Genomic DNA, 19,570 nt, shown 5'->3' with positions numbered 1-19,570 from the left:
GGTGTGAAGGGTTACAAAATACCCTTTGACTCCTTAAAAAAAAAAAAAAGTAAACAAGCATTTCACAGGATGTGTTTAACCACAAAATCGGTTTTCTGGAAGCATCCTAACTCCAAAGCAACAGGATAGGAAATCTTGATACATCCATTAACCTGACATTCTGAACAACAGCTGCTAGCGAGGAAGGAAAGAAAAATGTTCCAATACCCATATGTTTACTCAATGCACAGACCAGAAATGTGCCAGCTAAAATATCAGCAACTACCTCAAGCATGGTAGAGGATCCCTTCCTTAGAATACAGCAAACAAAAAAAACCAGCTAGCAGTGTCAGAAATTTGATATTCAGGACTGTTTGTTTTTTGTTGGTTTGGTTTTTAAATACTGCATGATTATGAACTCTGACACATAAAATCTTCATCTGCCAAGTGACAAGTAGGAAAGAAATTTCCCTTACAGGATGCCTATCACCTCTTCTCTTCTAAAGCCTTGAAATGGGCTACCAGACAAAGCAATTCACAAAGAAAGGTGTGTGAGTCGCTTACAACTCTTGAGTTCTTGATCTGACACCAATGCTCCCTTTCTGTTCTCTTTAAGATGTGCACAAACAAGTGGCCAGAACTCAAACTAAATGACTAAAATCAAAGACTCAATTTTTCATTAGCCTCCCTTACTTTATCTCCTCCAGTATTCACGTCTGGGAGAAGTGGGGCAGGGAGGCACGAAGCACTCATTTGCTTTATTTTCCCTTCCTGCTATAAAGCTTTACCTTCATCTTTATGCTGCATGTGTAAGCATTTAGGAGGTAAAATGTAAAGGTACAGTATCTAATAGGAACAAACATAGTCTTCACTGCTGACTGAACATGAAAAGACTTCCTCCAATACAGTGAAACAGGGAAACCAGAATTTAGCTGTATACATATCTGGAACGGGTCAAGGATGCAAAAGACAGAATAATCATGTTCTCAATCATACCTTTAAGCAGCTGTTCTTCTCGTAATCTTTGCTCTTCTTCCTCCTTCTCTCTGTAATAAGTAATGCGTCTCTCCTCTTTGCGTTGTTTCTTGCGTTCCTCCAAACGATTACGCCTCTCTTCTGCTAACCGTTCCTGGAACTGCTTGAGTTTATCCTGAAATACAAAGACTACACATGAAACCACTACAACTGTAACGTTTAAGAGCTACACAGCTACACAAATTGCTAAATAAAGCTGCACAGAAACACAAAACAACTGCAACTTATTAACTTTGCTCCACTGAAAGACAACTACTACCTGTTGGCCATTTCAACCTTTTCTGCAATGAATTTCGTATAAGGGAATATACTCCTACTTTAAAGAAAGACAATCAGCATGCACAATTTTTCGTCCTTCATCTGCTTTTTCAGGAAAGTACATACATAACTTCAGGTAATGTATAATGTTGCGAAGAATCATATGCAGTTACTTAACATGTTAAAGTACATCTTTTGCTCCCCCCCCCCCCCCTTTTTTTTTTTTTAAAACCAGTACTTACTGCAACATAGCCAAATGATCAAAGCTACTAACAGCCTCAGCAGAGAATTTTAAAGATGTAGAGCAAGGGACAAAGGCACAGTTCTTTACCCGCTCTTGTGGTCTAATTTGTTATTAAATTTTGCAAACATAACTTGAAGTAGCAAATACTTCGAGTATAAAAATAATTCCCAGATTCAAACAAAAGGATTAAAAAAGCAATAGACACTTATTTCTATCTATTTCTCAGCTTCAGCATTATTGTCAGTATTATTCCATCACCACAGTAAATCCAAGTACTCATACAGATACAGCTGGCTGCTCATATGGTACCCAAGGCTTACCAACTAATAGCTGTATTGAAATAAATAATTTAACTATCTTTTAGATAACTATTTGCCATATAAGTTATTCCACAAGTTGTCAAAAATCATAAGCGATAATACTTAAGAATGAGTCCAAGCCTGGGTTTTGTTTGGTTTGGGGTTTTTTTTGTTTGTTTTGGTTGGTTTTTTTTTTTTAGTCAAAGCAGAAAATAAACAATTCCATGATTCTGAGCCATTCTAGATACTAATTTGTTTCTAGTTTTCATGAAGAATCACTGGATCACGAGTTTAGTTCCTCACTTCAGGGTAATATTTTATTACAATACCATATCTCATGTACCTCGTAAACTGTTCGCCTTGATGCTTTGAGCCTGGCTTCAAATAAATCTCTGTCCTCCAACATCCTTGAGAGTCTGTTCTTATGCTCAAGGGCTTTCTCACGCTCCAACTGCAAAGTGGTGATCTAAAAACAGATAATATAAAAAGTATTACAAAGTAAAATCTTACTATGTATTTGTATTCAATCTACCTCAGCCACTAGAAAGAGAAATTATCTTTTCCTCTTTCAGATCCAAGGTGGAAGAAACTGCTGTCCACTAGCACAAAGTTAACACTTCATACCAACTTTTTCTCTTCTTCCCTTGAATTGAGCTGGGAAAAAAAGACACTGCAAAACCACTGTTTTCCATTCATTACTAATGGGATTTTATCACCTGAACAAAAAATTCTTACCCTTTCTTCTTCTTGTTGCTCCCACAGCTCCATATCATGCACTCTTTGCTCCTCATATGCAGTCTTTATTAAAGGAATTTCTTCTAAGCGCTTCGCTCTTTCAAAATAGTCAATCTAAACAAAGATAACATACCTTTAGCGTGTCATAATGCAAAGACCAAATCTGGAAGACTCAGTCTTCAGCATCCCCCAAAGAAAACCCCGATATCCGAAGGCTTCTCCAATATATCTGGTATATTACATAAGAGCAACCATGTCGGACCATATCAAAGGTCCGCCTAACCAAGAACCTGCCTCTACCACTGGCAACTAAGTGCACTCCTAGGCAAGGACGGAAGAATAGAGGCAGGCATATACACAGTACTCTCTCAGCATCATCAGTTTTCAGCTCCCAGGATTTCCTGTGTTGAAGTGCTTTTGTATTTAGTAGGCATTTGTGGATTTCTCCTCTTGTCCTTTTGAACTCAAAGAAGCTTTTCATATACAACAACATACTTTGGAAAGAACTCCTGTGTGTCTACGGCTCACAGCATGAAGACCCACCTTCTACCTACAAATAGTACTGAACACAACTCCTCCTAGCTTCATTTGATGCTTCCTAGTTCACTATCCCTTGCTGTCAGTGCGAGAACAACTGCTCCCCATCATCAGCTATTACAACAGGTACACTCTTATAGACTGCTACCACATCCCCTCTCCAGAAGTCTTTCAGATGTAGGGGTATTAATTTACATAGACATTTCTTACACAGAAGCTAATCCACATCATTGATAATTCTTGTTGGCCTCCTCTCAAACATCCAGTTCAACCGCATCCTTTTTGAGATAAAGGGACGAGAACTGCACACAGTGCTTGAAATGCAGAACCACCAAGTTCTCACTGCTGACTAAGAATGTTAAGTCTGGAGCCCATCATGTAATATGCAAAGCTAAAGACTGGGGGATACTTATTTTCCACTTTCCCTACATAAAGTATTTTAGATCTATCTAAACTGAACATCATTCAAAGACTCTTCCTTTTATCCCACAGCTGCTAAGTTTTCTTTGGTGAAGAACTTCGTAAAAAGCCTTCTGGAAAATCCAACTTAGTTACACCAACGAAATCACCCTTATTCATATGTTTGTTTTGACAACTTCAGAGAACTCCAAGAGGAAGCCATGGCTTACAATTCTTTTCCAGAAGCTGTGCTGACCTTTCCAGGTAGATCATATTTACCCAGGTGATGACTAATTCTACTGCTAAATTTTCTACTACTTTGCTCAGGCTTACAAGCCCGCAGCAGAAAAGATCCTCATTGAAACCTTTTTAAGTAACTTGCCACTTTCTAGTACCAAGCCAGTTCTAAGTGACTTGAATGACCAACTGTATCACATAACCTCTGTTTCTTTCTTGAATACTGCTGGAAGTCCTGGCTGAGTTTCACCTTGCCCAGGCTATAGATTTCTATTTACTATGACAACATGTTCCTCACACTTTATTATAGTCACCCAAGTCTCAGGCAGATACTATTCTGCCATCTAGAAGGGCTCTAGCAGTGGAATTTCCTCTGTTTCACTAAGGACTAATACAACTAAGTAAATTTAGCTTCTCTATAATGGCCTCACCTTCTGTGAACATTTAATCTTCCCTGAACGTCTTCCAGTTACAAGTCTTCCCAACTAAGACTCAGTTCACATATAGCTTAAGGGTCCTTTTTCAAGTCAACGCCACTAATTAGAACGGATTTGTGCACAGATATTAGAAACTCAGTTGTTTTTCAACATTTACCTTTTTCAGTTTTATACAATAACATTTTCAAATACGTGTATGTATACGTGTGTGTGTGTGTGTGTACATATATATGCATCAATACAGGAGTTCACAATCACAAACTAAAGTGTTGTACACAAATGGTTTTGTACCCTTCCTACTTTGTACCTTTTTCTCCTGATTCTTCAGACGTTCCTGGAGTTCCTTCTTTTCTTTTTCAAGCTGTTCAACTTGTTTAGCCATAATGAAGTCAGGATCCAATTCTTCAAGATCCTACAACCAAGTAAAGTTATCAATACAAAATAAAGCAAACATTTTTTCTATTATAAACGTGGTTTATTTATTTATCTAAGCTTCTCTGTAGTTTTCCCCTTAACTTTTAAAGTAATTTGCTTCACAAACGTCCTCAGTTTCTTTTCCTCTCTTCTGGATAAATTGTATTTTATTTTTCAAGCTCTCTAAAGGATTTGTATCTTGATTTTTAATTGAGACACAGTCCAGGTACTACAAAATGGGATCTGGAGGTTTATTCTGTATTTCAGATATTGTTTAACAAGGAGAAGAGAAAAACAGGTGGACTTAATTCCTCCAGGTAAAAAAAGGTCCTATCCATACCCAGTATTAAGGTTTACTTACACTGTTGAGCAAATTAAATATTTCAGTGTCAAACTGTCTGTCTCATTTTTAAGAGAGACTGTTTATAAGACCAGCTACAGTATAAAACTAGTAAAGAACGTGAAATTCAGGCAGCCTAGCAGTGTAACACCAAAAGCATAAAAATAACTCAAACTTCGATAATAAATTGTCTACCTCAATATCAATATCTTTAAATGCTTTGGCTCCCAGCTCAGTCTTCTTAATCTGCTCCAAGCGCTCACGAACAGTCTTCTTTTTGATTTGTTCATGCTCTTGTAGGATACGCTCCTTCTCTCTTTCCTTTGCCTCCTGGCGCAGTCTCTCTTCTTCAGCTTTCCGGACTTTTTGCAATTCTGCTTCACGTTGTTCCAGTTCTTCTTTTTCGCGCTGAATGTTTAAACTTTCAAGGCGTTCTTTTCTTTCCTCTATAGTTTGACGACGTGCAAGAATACGCTGATGCTCCTTCCTTGAATTTTTTAGGAAAGCAGTGACTGCTAGCTGATGTTGTTCTTCCTTCTCTTGCTGAATTTAAATTAAGGATAAGACAATGATGTAAGTAGCACCTCTTTAAAAAGGAGCACTGCCTTTAAAAAGGCAGAAAGCACAGCAAATGCTTCTCAAAGAAAACTTAAGGTTAGCTTTATTCTCCAAACTTGCCAACTGCATGGAAATAAAACTGTAATGGCAAATCTAATCACTCATCCAAGTGGCATAACAAAGTAGTATCAACTGACTAGAACCACATGCAAATGGAGAAAGTTGTCTGTATCAGACAATACTCTGCAACACATCTTGGGTATGATATTTTCACACTTTTTTCTGTCTGAAAATATCACACACCCGTATGTTAGTGATTTTTAAGACTCTAACTGAAATGGGGGGGATGTGTGGGGTCAATCTTGTTTGCCTCTGCATGCGTTAGCAAGTATACCACCACGTGTACTGTATTTCACCACAGCTCCCTTATTTTTAAAGTTTTGGGTTTTTCCAAACACACTAGTGTAAAGAGAAACATATCCTAACTGACACTAAGCACTATCTGTGAGATGATAAAAACCTGATGAGTCAACAATTTAGGTATAAACATTGTATATAAAACCATTTTAATTAAATTATAAAAAGCACTAGTCTTCTAGACACTAGCATATAAGACTATTCTTTAAGCAGACTTCTCACTCCCCCCACCATTCTCCTCCAGAGTACCTATACAGTTCTTCATAGAGATTCATTCTGTACACATGGAGAGGTATAATTGTGCCAGCTTGGGGAGCTGCCCATTTTAATCAGTCCAGCAAGCAGCAAAACACTGCACCCCAATCAGCTCGCTACACTCCCTCAGTCACGCTGCTCTTGAAATGTGAGCTAGCTCAGAGGTATTTTTAGTAATCCGTCACTTCTAGGGCATTCAACAAAAACACTTAAACATCCATACTTCACTGCAGATCTGCCAGCATTTAAAGGTAAATGAAGGTGCCAGAAACACAAAAATGAAAAGCTTTAGATGAATTTAACGATTTTGTGAATTACAACAAATTTGACAGAAATTAAAAGTTTTTAGGCACCTGAAAAAAGTGAAAAGTTTTCATCTGAATAGTGAAGGAAAAAATATATCAACTTGTTCTGTAGCTTCTCTAACCACACAGATCGATATTAACCTTTACACCGTATGCCAATTTTACAAGCGTAATTACTAGCATTTGTGTCTTATTCATCTAATTGTATTAACAGGTCAAGGATAAGAGTATTTGTCATTTCTATCTATGAATGTACAGATCAAGCATGTTTCTTCTTTCAAGCCAGCAACCCATCTGTCTAATACCAATCACTAATAAAATCTTTTTCAGGGAAAAGCTACATGGAAATATTTTTATCCTAAACGCTATGAAACAGCTAATATATGTTCAAGCTAACATAAATAAGCTAACATTAGGTGTCATGATACAGTTTTACTTTGTCGTTTATATTTTAAGAATATTAATTAGTATTTCAACCTGGATAAAGAATCTAACATGGACATCTTGCTATCGGCCATTTTTCCATATGGAAAAATTATTTGATATGTTTGCTATGAAATCTTTCATAAACATAAAGGAAAAGAAAAAATTACCACTGCTCTTTTAAGAGAAGTGAAGGTTTAGCTTGCCACAACCAAAGCATGCTGGAAATCCGAGAGTGATTTACACCTTGCTCCAAAGGGCTCTGGAGAACCTGAAATGTGAGCTCATCGGTGAGTCCAACCTTGAAGCCAACAGCCCCAGTGAGGGGGACAGGGAGTGACAAGGACAGGTCAGTTCTTGAGCTGTGGGATCTTTTGTTCATGTTTTTAGATTCCACTATGAAGTTACATTCCAGGTTCTTCACAACAGCAGTTTCTTCTCCAGGAAGAATAAAGAAAGCAGGCTCTTGGATTTTCAAAAATGCATGCAAAATTGTAAACAAATCCTAGCTCTGCAGGCCCATCTATGGGTAAGTTACTATTTGGTATATCCTAAACCTGATATATGCAAGACTGGCAATTTAAACTCAGGCCTCTTGTGTATATTTTGACATGATTTTAGTTATGACTGAACACTAACTAGTTGAGTGCATTTAAGAATGACTTATTCTTCTTCACAAGCACAAATAGCTGACTACCACCAGGCTGAAAAAAAAAAAGGAAATTCAAACGGTACATCTTATCTGAGAAAACACATTAATTAAAATATAAGCTTTGGTATGAAGTGTTGAGTTATTAGCTTACGTTTCTACTTAATCCACGAATATATAAACGCAGCCCATCATTACTGTCAAATTAGATCAGAGATCATTACCACAATGCTCTGAAAAACAGAGCAACACACTTCTGAAAATAAACAAATGTACAAAAGCACCAATCACTACCTACTCAAATCCTTGCGATGTCATGTTAAATTAATCATTAGATAGCTCAGTGCCTTTGCTACGTCAAGGAAAGGTAAATCAAGTAACTCCTTGGTGTAATATTCAAGTATGATCTCACAACTTCAAAGCAAGCTTGTCTTGCTAAACCAGAAAATTTAGATCTATTAGAACAGGTGAGTATGTAACAGATGCAGGAGGATACTTTGTCATTAATAAATACATTAATGCTACACTACATTTGTATATATTAACACCTCAAGGATCAATTATTTGTTCTGAAGGGAGGGGACCGCAGTAACAATATTGATTACCACTGCACTGAAAATAGATTACTGGAACGAGCAGTTAATCTGGCAAGCAAAAAAATAACAAAAGGCTGCGTAAGGGCAACAGATAAACATCACACAATGTTGTTTGTGTTTATCAACATTTTCAGAAGGCTTAAAATGACTTACCAGTAAGTGAGGAGGCTTAATGACTGCAAGAGCCTTAGCCAGAGCTGAGGACATAGCAGTCAATTGATTTCTAATTTGCTCAGAAGGCATGCTTTGTAGTTGAGGGCCTAGTGGAGCATCTTCTCTAGTACTGTAATTCAAATCCGACCCAAAACTCAGTGTCCGGGTAGTATGATCAAGGCGAACCTTTGCAGAAAAAAAAAAGAAAAAAAGAAAAAGAAAAAAAGGCTTGTATTTTTTATTACTTTTAAATAATTTCTCTGTTGCTCTGCCTATGACCAGTATTAGTCAACAAAAGCTCTAAGCAGAAAATACTTTAAAAAAAAAAACTTTTAACTACACCAGATTAAGAGAAACGCCAAATTAGGAAAAAAAAATAGCACTGTGAATAAAGTTTTGTTTAATTTCCATGGTTTATTGGGAAAAAAAAAAAAATCACTGGAAGAGGTTGAACTTTCAATCATTCTATGAAATGAGCACTGCAAGACAAATCATTCTTGCCTCTTCCTCCACATTATCAATATGTGAAACAAAAATCCTGACTTTAATGCAGACAATTTCAACGCATCTAAAATATAAGCTAAAGTTGTGTGTTAACCTAAATGCATTAACTCAGCCTTATCTAAAAATGTAAATGGATAATTATTAAGCAATCTCGATTAAAAACCTACATGGATAATTACCAAGCAATCTCAACTAAAAACTACTTGCATCTCATCACCAGCTTAAACAATTTGTTACAGGCTGTCGTTCACTCACTACAGACAGCTTTACCAACAATGCAATCTTCAACAGCAGCTGAAACATCTCAGACATCGGTGCACATCTCAAGACATTGGTGTTTTACTTCAATTACTTGGTTAGACAAAAACCAACATCAACGACTGCTGCGATGTTCAGTGCTCTTCAGTCTTGCACAACTAATTCAGCATAGTCAGAAATTCACATCCCTGTTTGTTAGACTTGCTTCAGGATATTCTGGACTAAATGACTGGGGCTCACAGGGCAAGTTTCAGCCATTTTTATTTCAACTTTTACTTCTACTGGACCTTACCTTAATGGCTGTTGACCTAAATCAAAAATACACACCAGAATGCAAATAATCATCAGTTCTCAATATATTGTCGCATGCATTGTTTACTCTACTTTATCTCCCTCTATCAGAATCCATTGTCTTCCTTGGGTTCAATGTCAACCAGCTAGTTTTCATCCAATGTAATAAACATGAATCCATACATCATTTCACAGGAGTCTTTTTACAGCACTTACTTGTAAGTCACAATGTCTGGCTGCATCAACAATACTACGTTCCAGCTGGAAAGCATCAACAAAAGGAACCAGGGTAGCCAGACGAGAAAATTCAATGCTTTGATAAATCTGGGCCACCTGTATGTGAACAGAAACATTAGGTATTTTTCCTCACTAAAAAGAGATCCGAAATAACAGTTGTTGTATGGGCTCTAAAGCTGACTTACTAAACAGTCAACAAATGAATGTATACATATTAATACAATTACAAACACTCAGGATTTTATTTTCATACTGTATTCAAGCTTAACGTAAGATTAAATGCCATTCCTGAATGGCTTCTTTGTATGAAGGAGACTGGCAGCAATAACTACATACAGCTATGCTGCTAATTAGCCTTCAACTATTTCTTTAGCACATCAGAAATAACACTGCTCGTCACTTGTAACGAAAGCAGGTCAATGAAATGTGCATTTTATAAAACACCTAGACACAAAAAAACCCAAACTCAAAATATCTCACCCACACCTTACTCCAAAAAGTTTTAAGAAATGATAAATTACCTTAAATAGGACATCACAGATCCCTAATGAAGAAAATCTAGGTGAGAGATTACGCCACTGTATGCAACCCCTAGTAAGTATAGCTATTATGGCTGTACCTAAATGATGTACAAACCTGAAGATACAGGTTATATACTGGAAAAAAATATTTCAAAATCCTAACAGTCTTCTATTTGGTGGAAAAAAATTACTTCAGCATGGAAGTTTCCAACTTAATGTTCTTCCAAAGCATTTTCTAACTTATGTATACCTATGAACATACATTTCCTTTACTCTTACCTGCTGCAGAAGGCGAAGAATGGTATTGTTTTGCAGGTGAGGAACATACAGCTGCAGCTCAGGCTCCTTTTCAGCTTGGTCTTTCACCCAGTTCAGAACCTACGAAAATTCTGAAAAGTTACTCTATCTGCATCAACCCTTAAAAACTTCAACATTAAAGTACGAAGCATGGTTCTTAAATACTTTCAGTTTACAGCTCATGAAACAACAGCACTTCTGTCCAGATACTACATTGTTTTACTGAAGTGTATCTTTTGATCACAATGCTTTTATTTATAATGGATAGCTAACAGTTTTGTATGAAGGCGACTGACAGTACTGGCAACATTTACCACACTGCTAATTTACCTTCAAGTTCTTTTTTAGCACCTCAAATATCTTTGTTCCCACTATCAAAGAAAAAGAACATGATGTGCTTCATCAATTGCAGAATTCACATTAACCTAATCAACAGCTCTCACATCCTGTTACCTCCTAATACTCCACATTTTAATAGCAGAAACAGTCACTGGCATATTTTTCCACTTCCCACACAACCCACTTGCATGCATGCATATGCATGTGTGCACACACAGTTTTCTCATTTCTTCATCTTTAAACAAAATTTAACTCAGTATCACCTCCACCAACAAGATCTTCCTTCTGATATGTTCCCAAAACTCTGCACCTTTATAGGGGCCCTCTGAATAGCAGCCTAGAGACTTGAATGAACTTTCATTCTATTTCAACAATCTGGTGTACTACGTATATCAAATGTTACGTACATGTCGTCGTAATGGAATCTGACCAAATAAAGCCTACCATTGACAATTCTGGTAATAGAAAAAGCTAGTTGGTATTTACCACAAATCAATATCCAAACAACAGACTCTTAGTCCAGACCAATTACTATATACACAAAGCTACAAAACTTACCTTGCTGACACGGCTACATAACTTGAGTGGGTGAAAGTCTACTTCAAGCCAATTGTAAAGTTCTTTCACTTCTGGAACAACATATTGCACCACGTTGAATCTTACCTACAGTCAACAAAAAAATCCAAAGATGTCAAAATTAATACATTATTAACGAATAGTCATGCTTTAAGAATTTTATATTCAAGAATTTAAATAGGCACCACGTGTACCTTTTAATATAAGAGACTACTTATTTTTATTACAGCATTCTTGGCTGCAGTGACAATAACTCTACTCTACACCACTTAACTGTATTTAAAAATGGAAAAGTAGACAAAAAACATCCAAACAACATAAATATTTAGACCAGAGTACCAGCTCAACTTACTATCAGTTCCTAAGACACAAGTCCTACTAGACAGATGTAGGCCTACATCCAGACTAAAACCACACATCTCACTTCATAAGTAAACTTCTGAAGCTTTAAATTGTGATTTTAAGGCAAACCGGAGAGTTACCAGAAAAAGAATTAACACGAATTGTAAAATGAACCTTGAATGTAAGTTTTAGGCATGCATGCAAATGACTGCAAGAAATTCAAACATCCCCTGAAAATACCTAACTATGACTAAATGCCTAATTTGTTTATGAATATCTAGGAAGGTCTGAGGATAGATAAATCCAGCCTCTCTTCAAATTAAACACAAGGAAGTTTTCATTATCACTTAGGTCCTTACAGTCCACTATTCGATATCTGACCCGTGCTTATCCAAAATAAATTTAAAACAGAAAAGTAGACACTTAGTACAGTTAATTACACACCGGGGGGGGGGACCAAAACAAAAACCAAAGTTCTAGCTCACAACCCTTTTCAGACCCCTCGGAGTTTCAAAACAGCATTTGGTGCTTGGGTGACATAAAGGACAATACTGAATCTGACTCTTTAGCGCACACAAGCATTCAGGCCTCCTGTTATTGCTGCCATTTCCAAACACTCCTTCTTGTGAATCTGAAATTTTAACGCTCATTACCATAAATCATACAATTAACCATACAGCTCTTTTAACTTTTAAACTGCTGTCCCATAACTAAGCACAGTGCTCTGGAAGGAAAAGAATCCAAAAAGAGGACTCAACGTTTAAAAGCTGCTCATCTGAACACCACTACCTACCATATCATTAATGAGACTGCCGCGTGTAGGCGGGGCCTGCAGACCCAACAGGGTTGCCAGACGTCGCTGTTTCTCAACGATGATGCCGTCCATATCCAGAAGGCGAGCAATATCAGTTCTCTCGGGAGTTATCGGAATTGACAGAGTGGCCAAAAGGACTCGAGTAGACATCCTGTTGACAGAAGTATAACCGCAAAAGATCAACTGCAAGAGAACGCTAATTAATTCCTTTTCATATACGTGCCAATTGAAGAGTAGGAATGAGTAGCATTCATGATGCAGAACTGTGTGAGAATACCAGCAATAACAGAAAAGATGCCAACTGCACAATAAGAGCACAGAATGCAGTGTTCTTCAGTAATCAGGGGAAAGAATTTGATAACATCTTTTCATTGCTTACATATGCGTGTATATACATATGTATATATACACAGAAATGATAAAGAAATTTAAGCTGCCTCTGTAAATATCAAAATATCATAAAATAATGAAAACAGCACAAAGCAGCACCTTTAAAAACTTATTTTAGCTGCAAATCCATACCAGTCATTTTGATAGCATTGATTTTTTAGATTTACTGTGCAAGTCAGATGCACCTTTTGATGTAACGATATTAATGACATTAAATATTTAAATTCTGACCTTAGTACCCAGGTGAAAAGGAACATAAGAATTTCCATAGAGTATTTATTCCTACCAGATTCTGATTCTATAAAGGCCTGCACGTGAACTTCAGAGGTTATGATTCAACTTCAGAGCCAATGATTCTGCACGCCTCAAAAGCCTTGCCAGTATCATACTTGTTACCAAAAACCTAAAGGCCATTTGGCTATACAGGCTTTTATATAGTAAGGAAAAGTTTATACCAGTTATAACAAAATCTTGTGAAGTAAATACCAGCACTCAGAAGAGAAAAAAGAAGCAAAAGACAGATCCTTATTAACTTGCTTAGCTTCCCAGTCAGTAACAGAGAAGGAAGCTTAACTAAGGTGATCCTGATGTTTACGTTATTTACACTGTAGCTTCGTAAAATATCCTTCTTGCTCTAGGTTTCTTTTGAAGCAATTAGCACTGGCCACTTTAAGCAGAGCTGCTCATAGCCATACATGTCACCCGGTTCTTTTGGGGTACAATTTATTTTTGAACCTATGGGGTTAAAAATGGAATCTAAGATCACATTAAATATTTTTCCCCCACCTCTGCATCTCCTCTTGTGTGAGATTCTTTCGCATTTCTCTTGATAAATGATAAAGTCGGTGAAGTGTGGATGCATGAAAAAGAGCATTTCCTGATTTCCAGAAGACAGTTGAAACTTTGTGATAGTAATTTGCCATCAGTTGTGGTTTCGGTGGTTTCTTAGACAGTGCAAATAGCCCATGAATATCCTCCACTGCTTTGAAAGCTTCCTAAAAAACCAAAATACACTACTTTTAGGAAGTTTTTTGCAACACCCAAAAAAGGGAAAAATATACATGCACTAAAGTCTATATATATAATATATAGTCTATAATACACTTAATACCACTGAAAGCTGTGATCTTCAGTTTCGCCAGCTACATGAAATGAAATACTTCTTTCCTAATAAAGAAATTATTTGGACATACTGCAAATCATTAACTATCTGCTTAGAATTTGGTAGTTAACGATTAGTTTGTGTAATTTTTTGAAAACCAGTTTCTTTCAGATTTTCAAGCTACAAACCGGAGCGGGGGAACACCTACAGAATAACAAGAATTCTACTATTTTACTATTATACCAATTCTACTATTCACTGGTTTTACCATTTTTCATTAAAATAATTTTTGTCATCAAAAAAGGGTATAGTTTCCCTAAAAATACAATCTTGGAAATGCCTTACATGTAATTACTTACACACCTAAAAAGGAAACACAACAAAGAACATTCTCCAAACTCACAAAAGCAAAAAATGACAACCTTGGCTTTTTAAAGAATTTAACATTAGAAAGGCTGGAAAAGCAAAGCGCCTCTTTGAAAAATTTGCTTTGATAGTGCCCTCACTGGCTAGACACTAACATAATTCAACCAGCAATGCTGGGGCCCCAGCCTCATAGCAGGCTTTAACATTTACCAACCACTTTCCAGTGATCTAGTTCACGAGAATGCAAGATGGCAGAGGTGAAGGTGTCATCATCAACTTCTCATTTTCACAACCCAAAATGACTTCAGCCACTTTACCGGTAACTGCTACCAGCAGAAGCTTGGTTTGAAATGCTATGCAAAAACAGCAATCCCAGGAACATCAGACTAAGTATTCAACAGGCATGTAGTACCACACTCTAGATACTAAAACTTTACTCTTTAGCCATTATCCTGTCTTTACCTTGGAGTATATACCATGAAACATGACCTGCGTGGAAGATTCTGGAAAGGCTGTAGCCTACAGCGTGATTACAGGAGCCCTGCTGCATACCTGCCACAGCTCCATGCTAATAGCACTGTCAAGCTGCACAAGCCTGGTCTCCAGGTGCATTGACTGACTGTCAGGATTGTTGAGGTTGATTGCAGTGCTTTGGTTATGATGACGCTGGATCTGCCCCAAATGCATTCGCAGGTTATCACAGAGTTTACGGAACTCAGCTTTACGCGTGTACTGCAGGCAGAACTTAAAAGCTGCAAAAATGAACAATATAAATTAAGAATGCTCACTAATGGTGACTTCGTGGTAGTTCTAAATGGGATTCAAATATGTAAACGGGTACGTTAAGGAATCTTCATTTACAGTCCGAAGACATATCAAACAAGGTGCAATCTGTCACGCATAATGAATAAGTGACAATGCAAAGCACTTCCACCTTGACCTCAAAAAATGAAGACGCTTCGACATAATTAAGCTTACGGAGCAAAAGGAGTGCTTTTACTCTCTAAAAATGTTATAATTTAAGCAGTGATTCTAGCTTTTATTTTGAACTAAGTGCAAATAAAATTCCGTGAATGGCATGAATTCAGGTTTTGGTTTTGTAAAACGTGGGGAAAAAATTCTCAAGTCATCTAAATATGGTAAAGTTAAATGAAGCTTTCAAATGACTGGAAATGACACAGAAAAAAATTGTCTTTGATCTTGTAGTTCCTCTCAAAAATCTGTTTCTGCTTTGCCACTGTCACTCTGAAAATTCTAGAGTATCTCTACTAGAAAGAGGCAAAAAGGGAAGTCTTGACACTATAGCACAAAGACTTAAATACACTAAAGCACCTAAAACTCACCTAACGGTCATCTTTCCTAATGTACTTGCACAATTTGGATCCAGAGCTAAAAATCTTACAGACTCTTTTTTCAAAAATACAGAGCCCTAAGTTATACATACAAAGGAAAACATTTTTCCACTCATCTCTCACCCTTAAGAAAAGATTAACATGCAAGTATTCATTCTTATAAATTCAATTTTTGCAGAACAATGCCAGAAAGAATCAGACTAGACTTTTTCTTATTACCTTCTGCATAATATTTTGCTAAGTTACGTCTGTGTCAAAATCGATAGCGCATCATAATTTTACAGTACCCCTTTGTGTACAAGAGTTTTTGAAGTCAGTTGACATAGAATATGTTAATGACAGACACATTTGCCATTCTGGGTAACAAAGTGAAAACACGACTAATTTTGATCAGTAAGTCAGAAAAAATAAAGACATGGCACCATTCTCATATGTCCAGGAAAAAATAACTTTTTCCTTGCGGGTTCTGTTATGAAAAAAGATCAGTGTCCAGAAACCTCTGTAATTTTAAGAATAGTACATGTGTACATACACATGCTTAAGAGATTAACGTATTTCCAACCCTGAAGCAATATCCAAATAGAAATCACCTTTAATTTTCTATTTTACAGGATGTAATACAGAAGTCCTAGATCTCATTATATGCTAAGTTTCCACCTTTTTGACTTACCTTGCTGTGCAATATCATGGTACAGGCGTTCCACTCGAGAATTATTTCGGAGAAGATCCAAACATTGTCTGTATGATTCCCACAGAAATTTAACCCAGGGTGTCAAAAGCAGTCGGTCAGTACGATCCTGAGTGTCTTCTCCACTCACAGCACTCAAAAGAACACTACAGTAGGGGCAGGGAGGTAAGGGGGGGGGGAAGAAGTGGTTTACTCCCCACAATTCTCACCAATTTTTCTTATCAAGATCTAAGATGAGACTGGACAAATCTGAACAGCTAATTGCTGCTGAACAGCGTATTGCTTATTTTCCAATTGGTCCCTCAGACTTCTCCCTTTTCCTTTAAAGGCTGCAGGTAGCTTTTCTTGCTGTTAAGTTTCAAACTTTGGCCCCTGCACGTATGACTGACATGTACAAGCTCCAGAGGTAAGAGACATCAGGAGCTTCTGTATCCTTCATGAGTAAGCCAAAGGAAACTAATTCCAGGATTTTCACCTTCGCTCTTCTACCAGGGAGCTGAGCGCTGTACCTCTGTTAGATTCGAGTATCACTGTCTACTCAGATACTTTCCTACTTGCTGAAACTTCCTTTTTAGTCACCAGCAATGCTGCCAGAGAGAGCTCACTTGTTGACATATGACATGGAAGCAATTTGTGCCTTACAATCTGCAGACATAGAAATTAGAATACTTACATTAAAGTATCAAATCCTTTAAAAATTCTGACATGAAAAAGATGCTTAAAGGTGTCAGAAGTAAGATATGAGAACCTTGCATTTAGGGGCCATAACTGCATTCCCTCATTCACAGAAATACAAGATTGAAAAGGATTCCCAAGACACTGAGACAAATTCAGTGCTATGGCCCACATGATCTCTTTCTGCTAAACAGTCCACCCAGCATGACAAACTTACAAGGAATCATCTTCCCTAAGCCTTCATTTTTAAAATCCTTTTTGAACTATGCTTCTAATATAAACTCTCAACTCTTGTAACTCTCTTCTACTACACTGCTTCCAGTTCCAATTTACTTCCTTGAGCACTGGTACTATGTACAATATTAAAGATGACATTTCAGCAGTGCCTTCTCCAACAGATCAAGCAGTGAATCCAGCAAAAAAAGTACGAGAAGTCCAGAAAACAGGACCTAGAAACCACTAAAGAAACTGTGGTTGTTCAGACAAAGAAGCGTGACTGAAAAGATACATTTTCTAGTCCTCAATTATATAAAAGAGAACAAGGAAAAGAGCGGTCAGTCAATCTTCAATGTCTAACCATTAGTAGGATTCCTCTGTAACAAAGACTATTTCAGGCACTGGAAATAACATGAATGGCACTGCCATCCTGGAACAAATACTGAAGACAGGTCTGTAACATTTTTATTTTTTGCAACCAATGAGTTCTCAGTCTCTACCAGAGAGCCTTGCTGTTAACATGTAAATCCACAGCCTTCTACTCTATGTCTTGGTGAGTTTTACTTGACTACTATAACTCTGTTCTTCACAGTCGCCTACACAAGACAAAATGTCCTCTACTTTGATAATTTCTTCCAATTTTCTATCATCAGTAAATACAACTTTGACTTTTTTTAGTTTCTGTGCCAAGATTTTAATTGAAAGAATTCTCACTAACTTCACTCTTGCTTCATATCTCCTTTCATCATTACATGTCATCAGTTTCTCACTGGGCAATGTCTTAGTCCCCTGCCAATTCAACTGCAAACACCCCTTCCGGCACAGTATTAACAGCTTTACTTTTCCTCAGGTTAGATCTCTGGCATTTCTTGAACCTAAAAAATTAAATTACCAAACAAAATTTTAACGTAATCAGATGTCATCTACCCTTCGGCAAGCCTCTGCTGCATTTATCTTATTTTTAACTCCATGTACTACTTCCTTCCTTCAAAACTCATACTAAAGACCTGAATGTTATTATGATCAAGATAACAACACACAAGCAACTCTTCAGACCACTACTCAGTCCTGCATATAGATGATGAGAAAACACACCGTCTGCTCAGATGGGTATCTGTAGAGCTTTAGTACCCAAAACATCTGCTGATATTTTTAAAACTCTAGGATAGAAATTATGCTGTCACCCAACATAAAGAGAAAGCTGACTTTTCCATTCACCTCAGACAGGGTAATCTCCATGCTCTAAAAACCTCTCTCTTTTACTCCAGAATCAATATTCTTACAAAAATCAGTAGCAAAGTGTTGCTTTAATCTTCAGACCACACCTAATCTCAACCCACCTCCTCAGAATTCTACCACCATTTTTCCTAGAATTCTCCACTTACGGCTGAAGTTCCTTTTGTTATTTCTTTTAATATCTTCTGCATGTTTTAGTTTGGCTTGACTTACAGAAATTTTAATTTATTCCCTACACTTTTTGATTTTTTTAGAGGATATGGACAGATAGCCTCTTCCAAACTCAGCTGGAATTGTTTAAAACATTTCTTCACCCCCACCTTGTCACCCCTCTTCCACATATGTTACCACATACATAGCTGTACTATCAGAATTAACATGTGCATTCCCTAAATCAACAGATTCATCTGAAGAACATAAATATGCAATCGGAGCTGACGTCACTTTGCCTGAAGCAGATTAGGATGTTCTCCCACAAACCATTCTGACAGCAGAACAGTGACTTCTCGCAGAGCTGGAAAGTGGTTTCATCCTGACCTGGCACTACTTGCTTAAGCAAGGTCCACGTGAAGGTCTATGCACACCCTAAAGCAGATATAATTGCTAAACCTTTTTTCCATTCCTTCTATGTTCTCATTATCCATCCAATTAATTATAACACTCTGAATTTGCTTTTTACGCCCTTTCTTCTATTATCTCATCAGTTACCCAACCAATTATAAAGTAACATTGCCTTTTGTTTGTACATGCACAATATGGTCAGAAAGAATGAAGGTTATCACATACAGGAATTAAATTGGCCTAATATAATTAATAGCATTTGAACACCAACTGATAATGAGCAGCTTTCAGTAATAAACTGAATTACAGATGCAGATGTGAGCAGACCCTAGAAAGCTGTGACCTGACTCTCAGAACCTCTCCTACTTTATGTACATTTTCTGTTCTTTACTACGTATTTTCTTTACTTTTTTTTACTTGGACTTAGGATTTTGTTCAATGCAAAATACTGTTTCTATTTTTTTTCCTACCTTTAGAACCTCTAGAACACCATTAGAATTCCATTTCAAATCCACCATCTTTATACCTCAGTTCT

At 37.1% G+C, this 19,570-nt stretch overlaps 1 protein-coding gene across 2 annotated transcripts in view; it reads right to left on the bottom strand.

Annotated features, from left to right (window-relative positions):
• Nucleotides 1–19,570, bottom strand: part of EIF3A (eukaryotic translation initiation factor 3 subunit A) — a 35,147-nt gene that overhangs the window by 10,998 nt on the left and 4,579 nt on the right. For both annotated transcript variants that reach the window (XM_082309650.1, XM_082309651.1), the window contains exons 4-16: nt 16,330–16,493; nt 14,860–15,059; nt 13,626–13,834; nt 12,429–12,600; nt 11,276–11,380; nt 10,361–10,459; nt 9,540–9,656; nt 8,271–8,456; nt 5,110–5,457; nt 4,468–4,572; nt 2,551–2,664; nt 2,159–2,281; nt 976–1,129 (exon numbers count right to left, since the gene is read on the bottom strand). In XM_082309650.1, the coding sequence (XP_082165776.1) occupies nt 976–1,129; nt 2,159–2,281; nt 2,551–2,664; nt 4,468–4,572; nt 5,110–5,457; nt 8,271–8,456; nt 9,540–9,656; nt 10,361–10,459; nt 11,276–11,380; nt 12,429–12,600; nt 13,626–13,834; nt 14,860–15,059; nt 16,330–16,493 (2,096 nt within the window). The remainder of the gene's footprint in view (nt 1–975; nt 1,130–2,158; nt 2,282–2,550; nt 2,665–4,467; nt 4,573–5,109; nt 5,458–8,270; nt 8,457–9,539; nt 9,657–10,360; nt 10,460–11,275; nt 11,381–12,428; nt 12,601–13,625; nt 13,835–14,859; nt 15,060–16,329; nt 16,494–19,570) is intronic.

Source organism: Platalea leucorodia (genome assembly GCF_965183815.1).
Source record: "Platalea leucorodia genome assembly, chromosome: 4".
Taxonomy (NCBI): domain Eukaryota; kingdom Metazoa; phylum Chordata; class Aves; order Pelecaniformes; family Threskiornithidae; genus Platalea; species Platalea leucorodia.
Note: the sequence above shows the minus strand (reverse complement) of the source record. Positions and strands in the feature narration are given on the sequence as shown.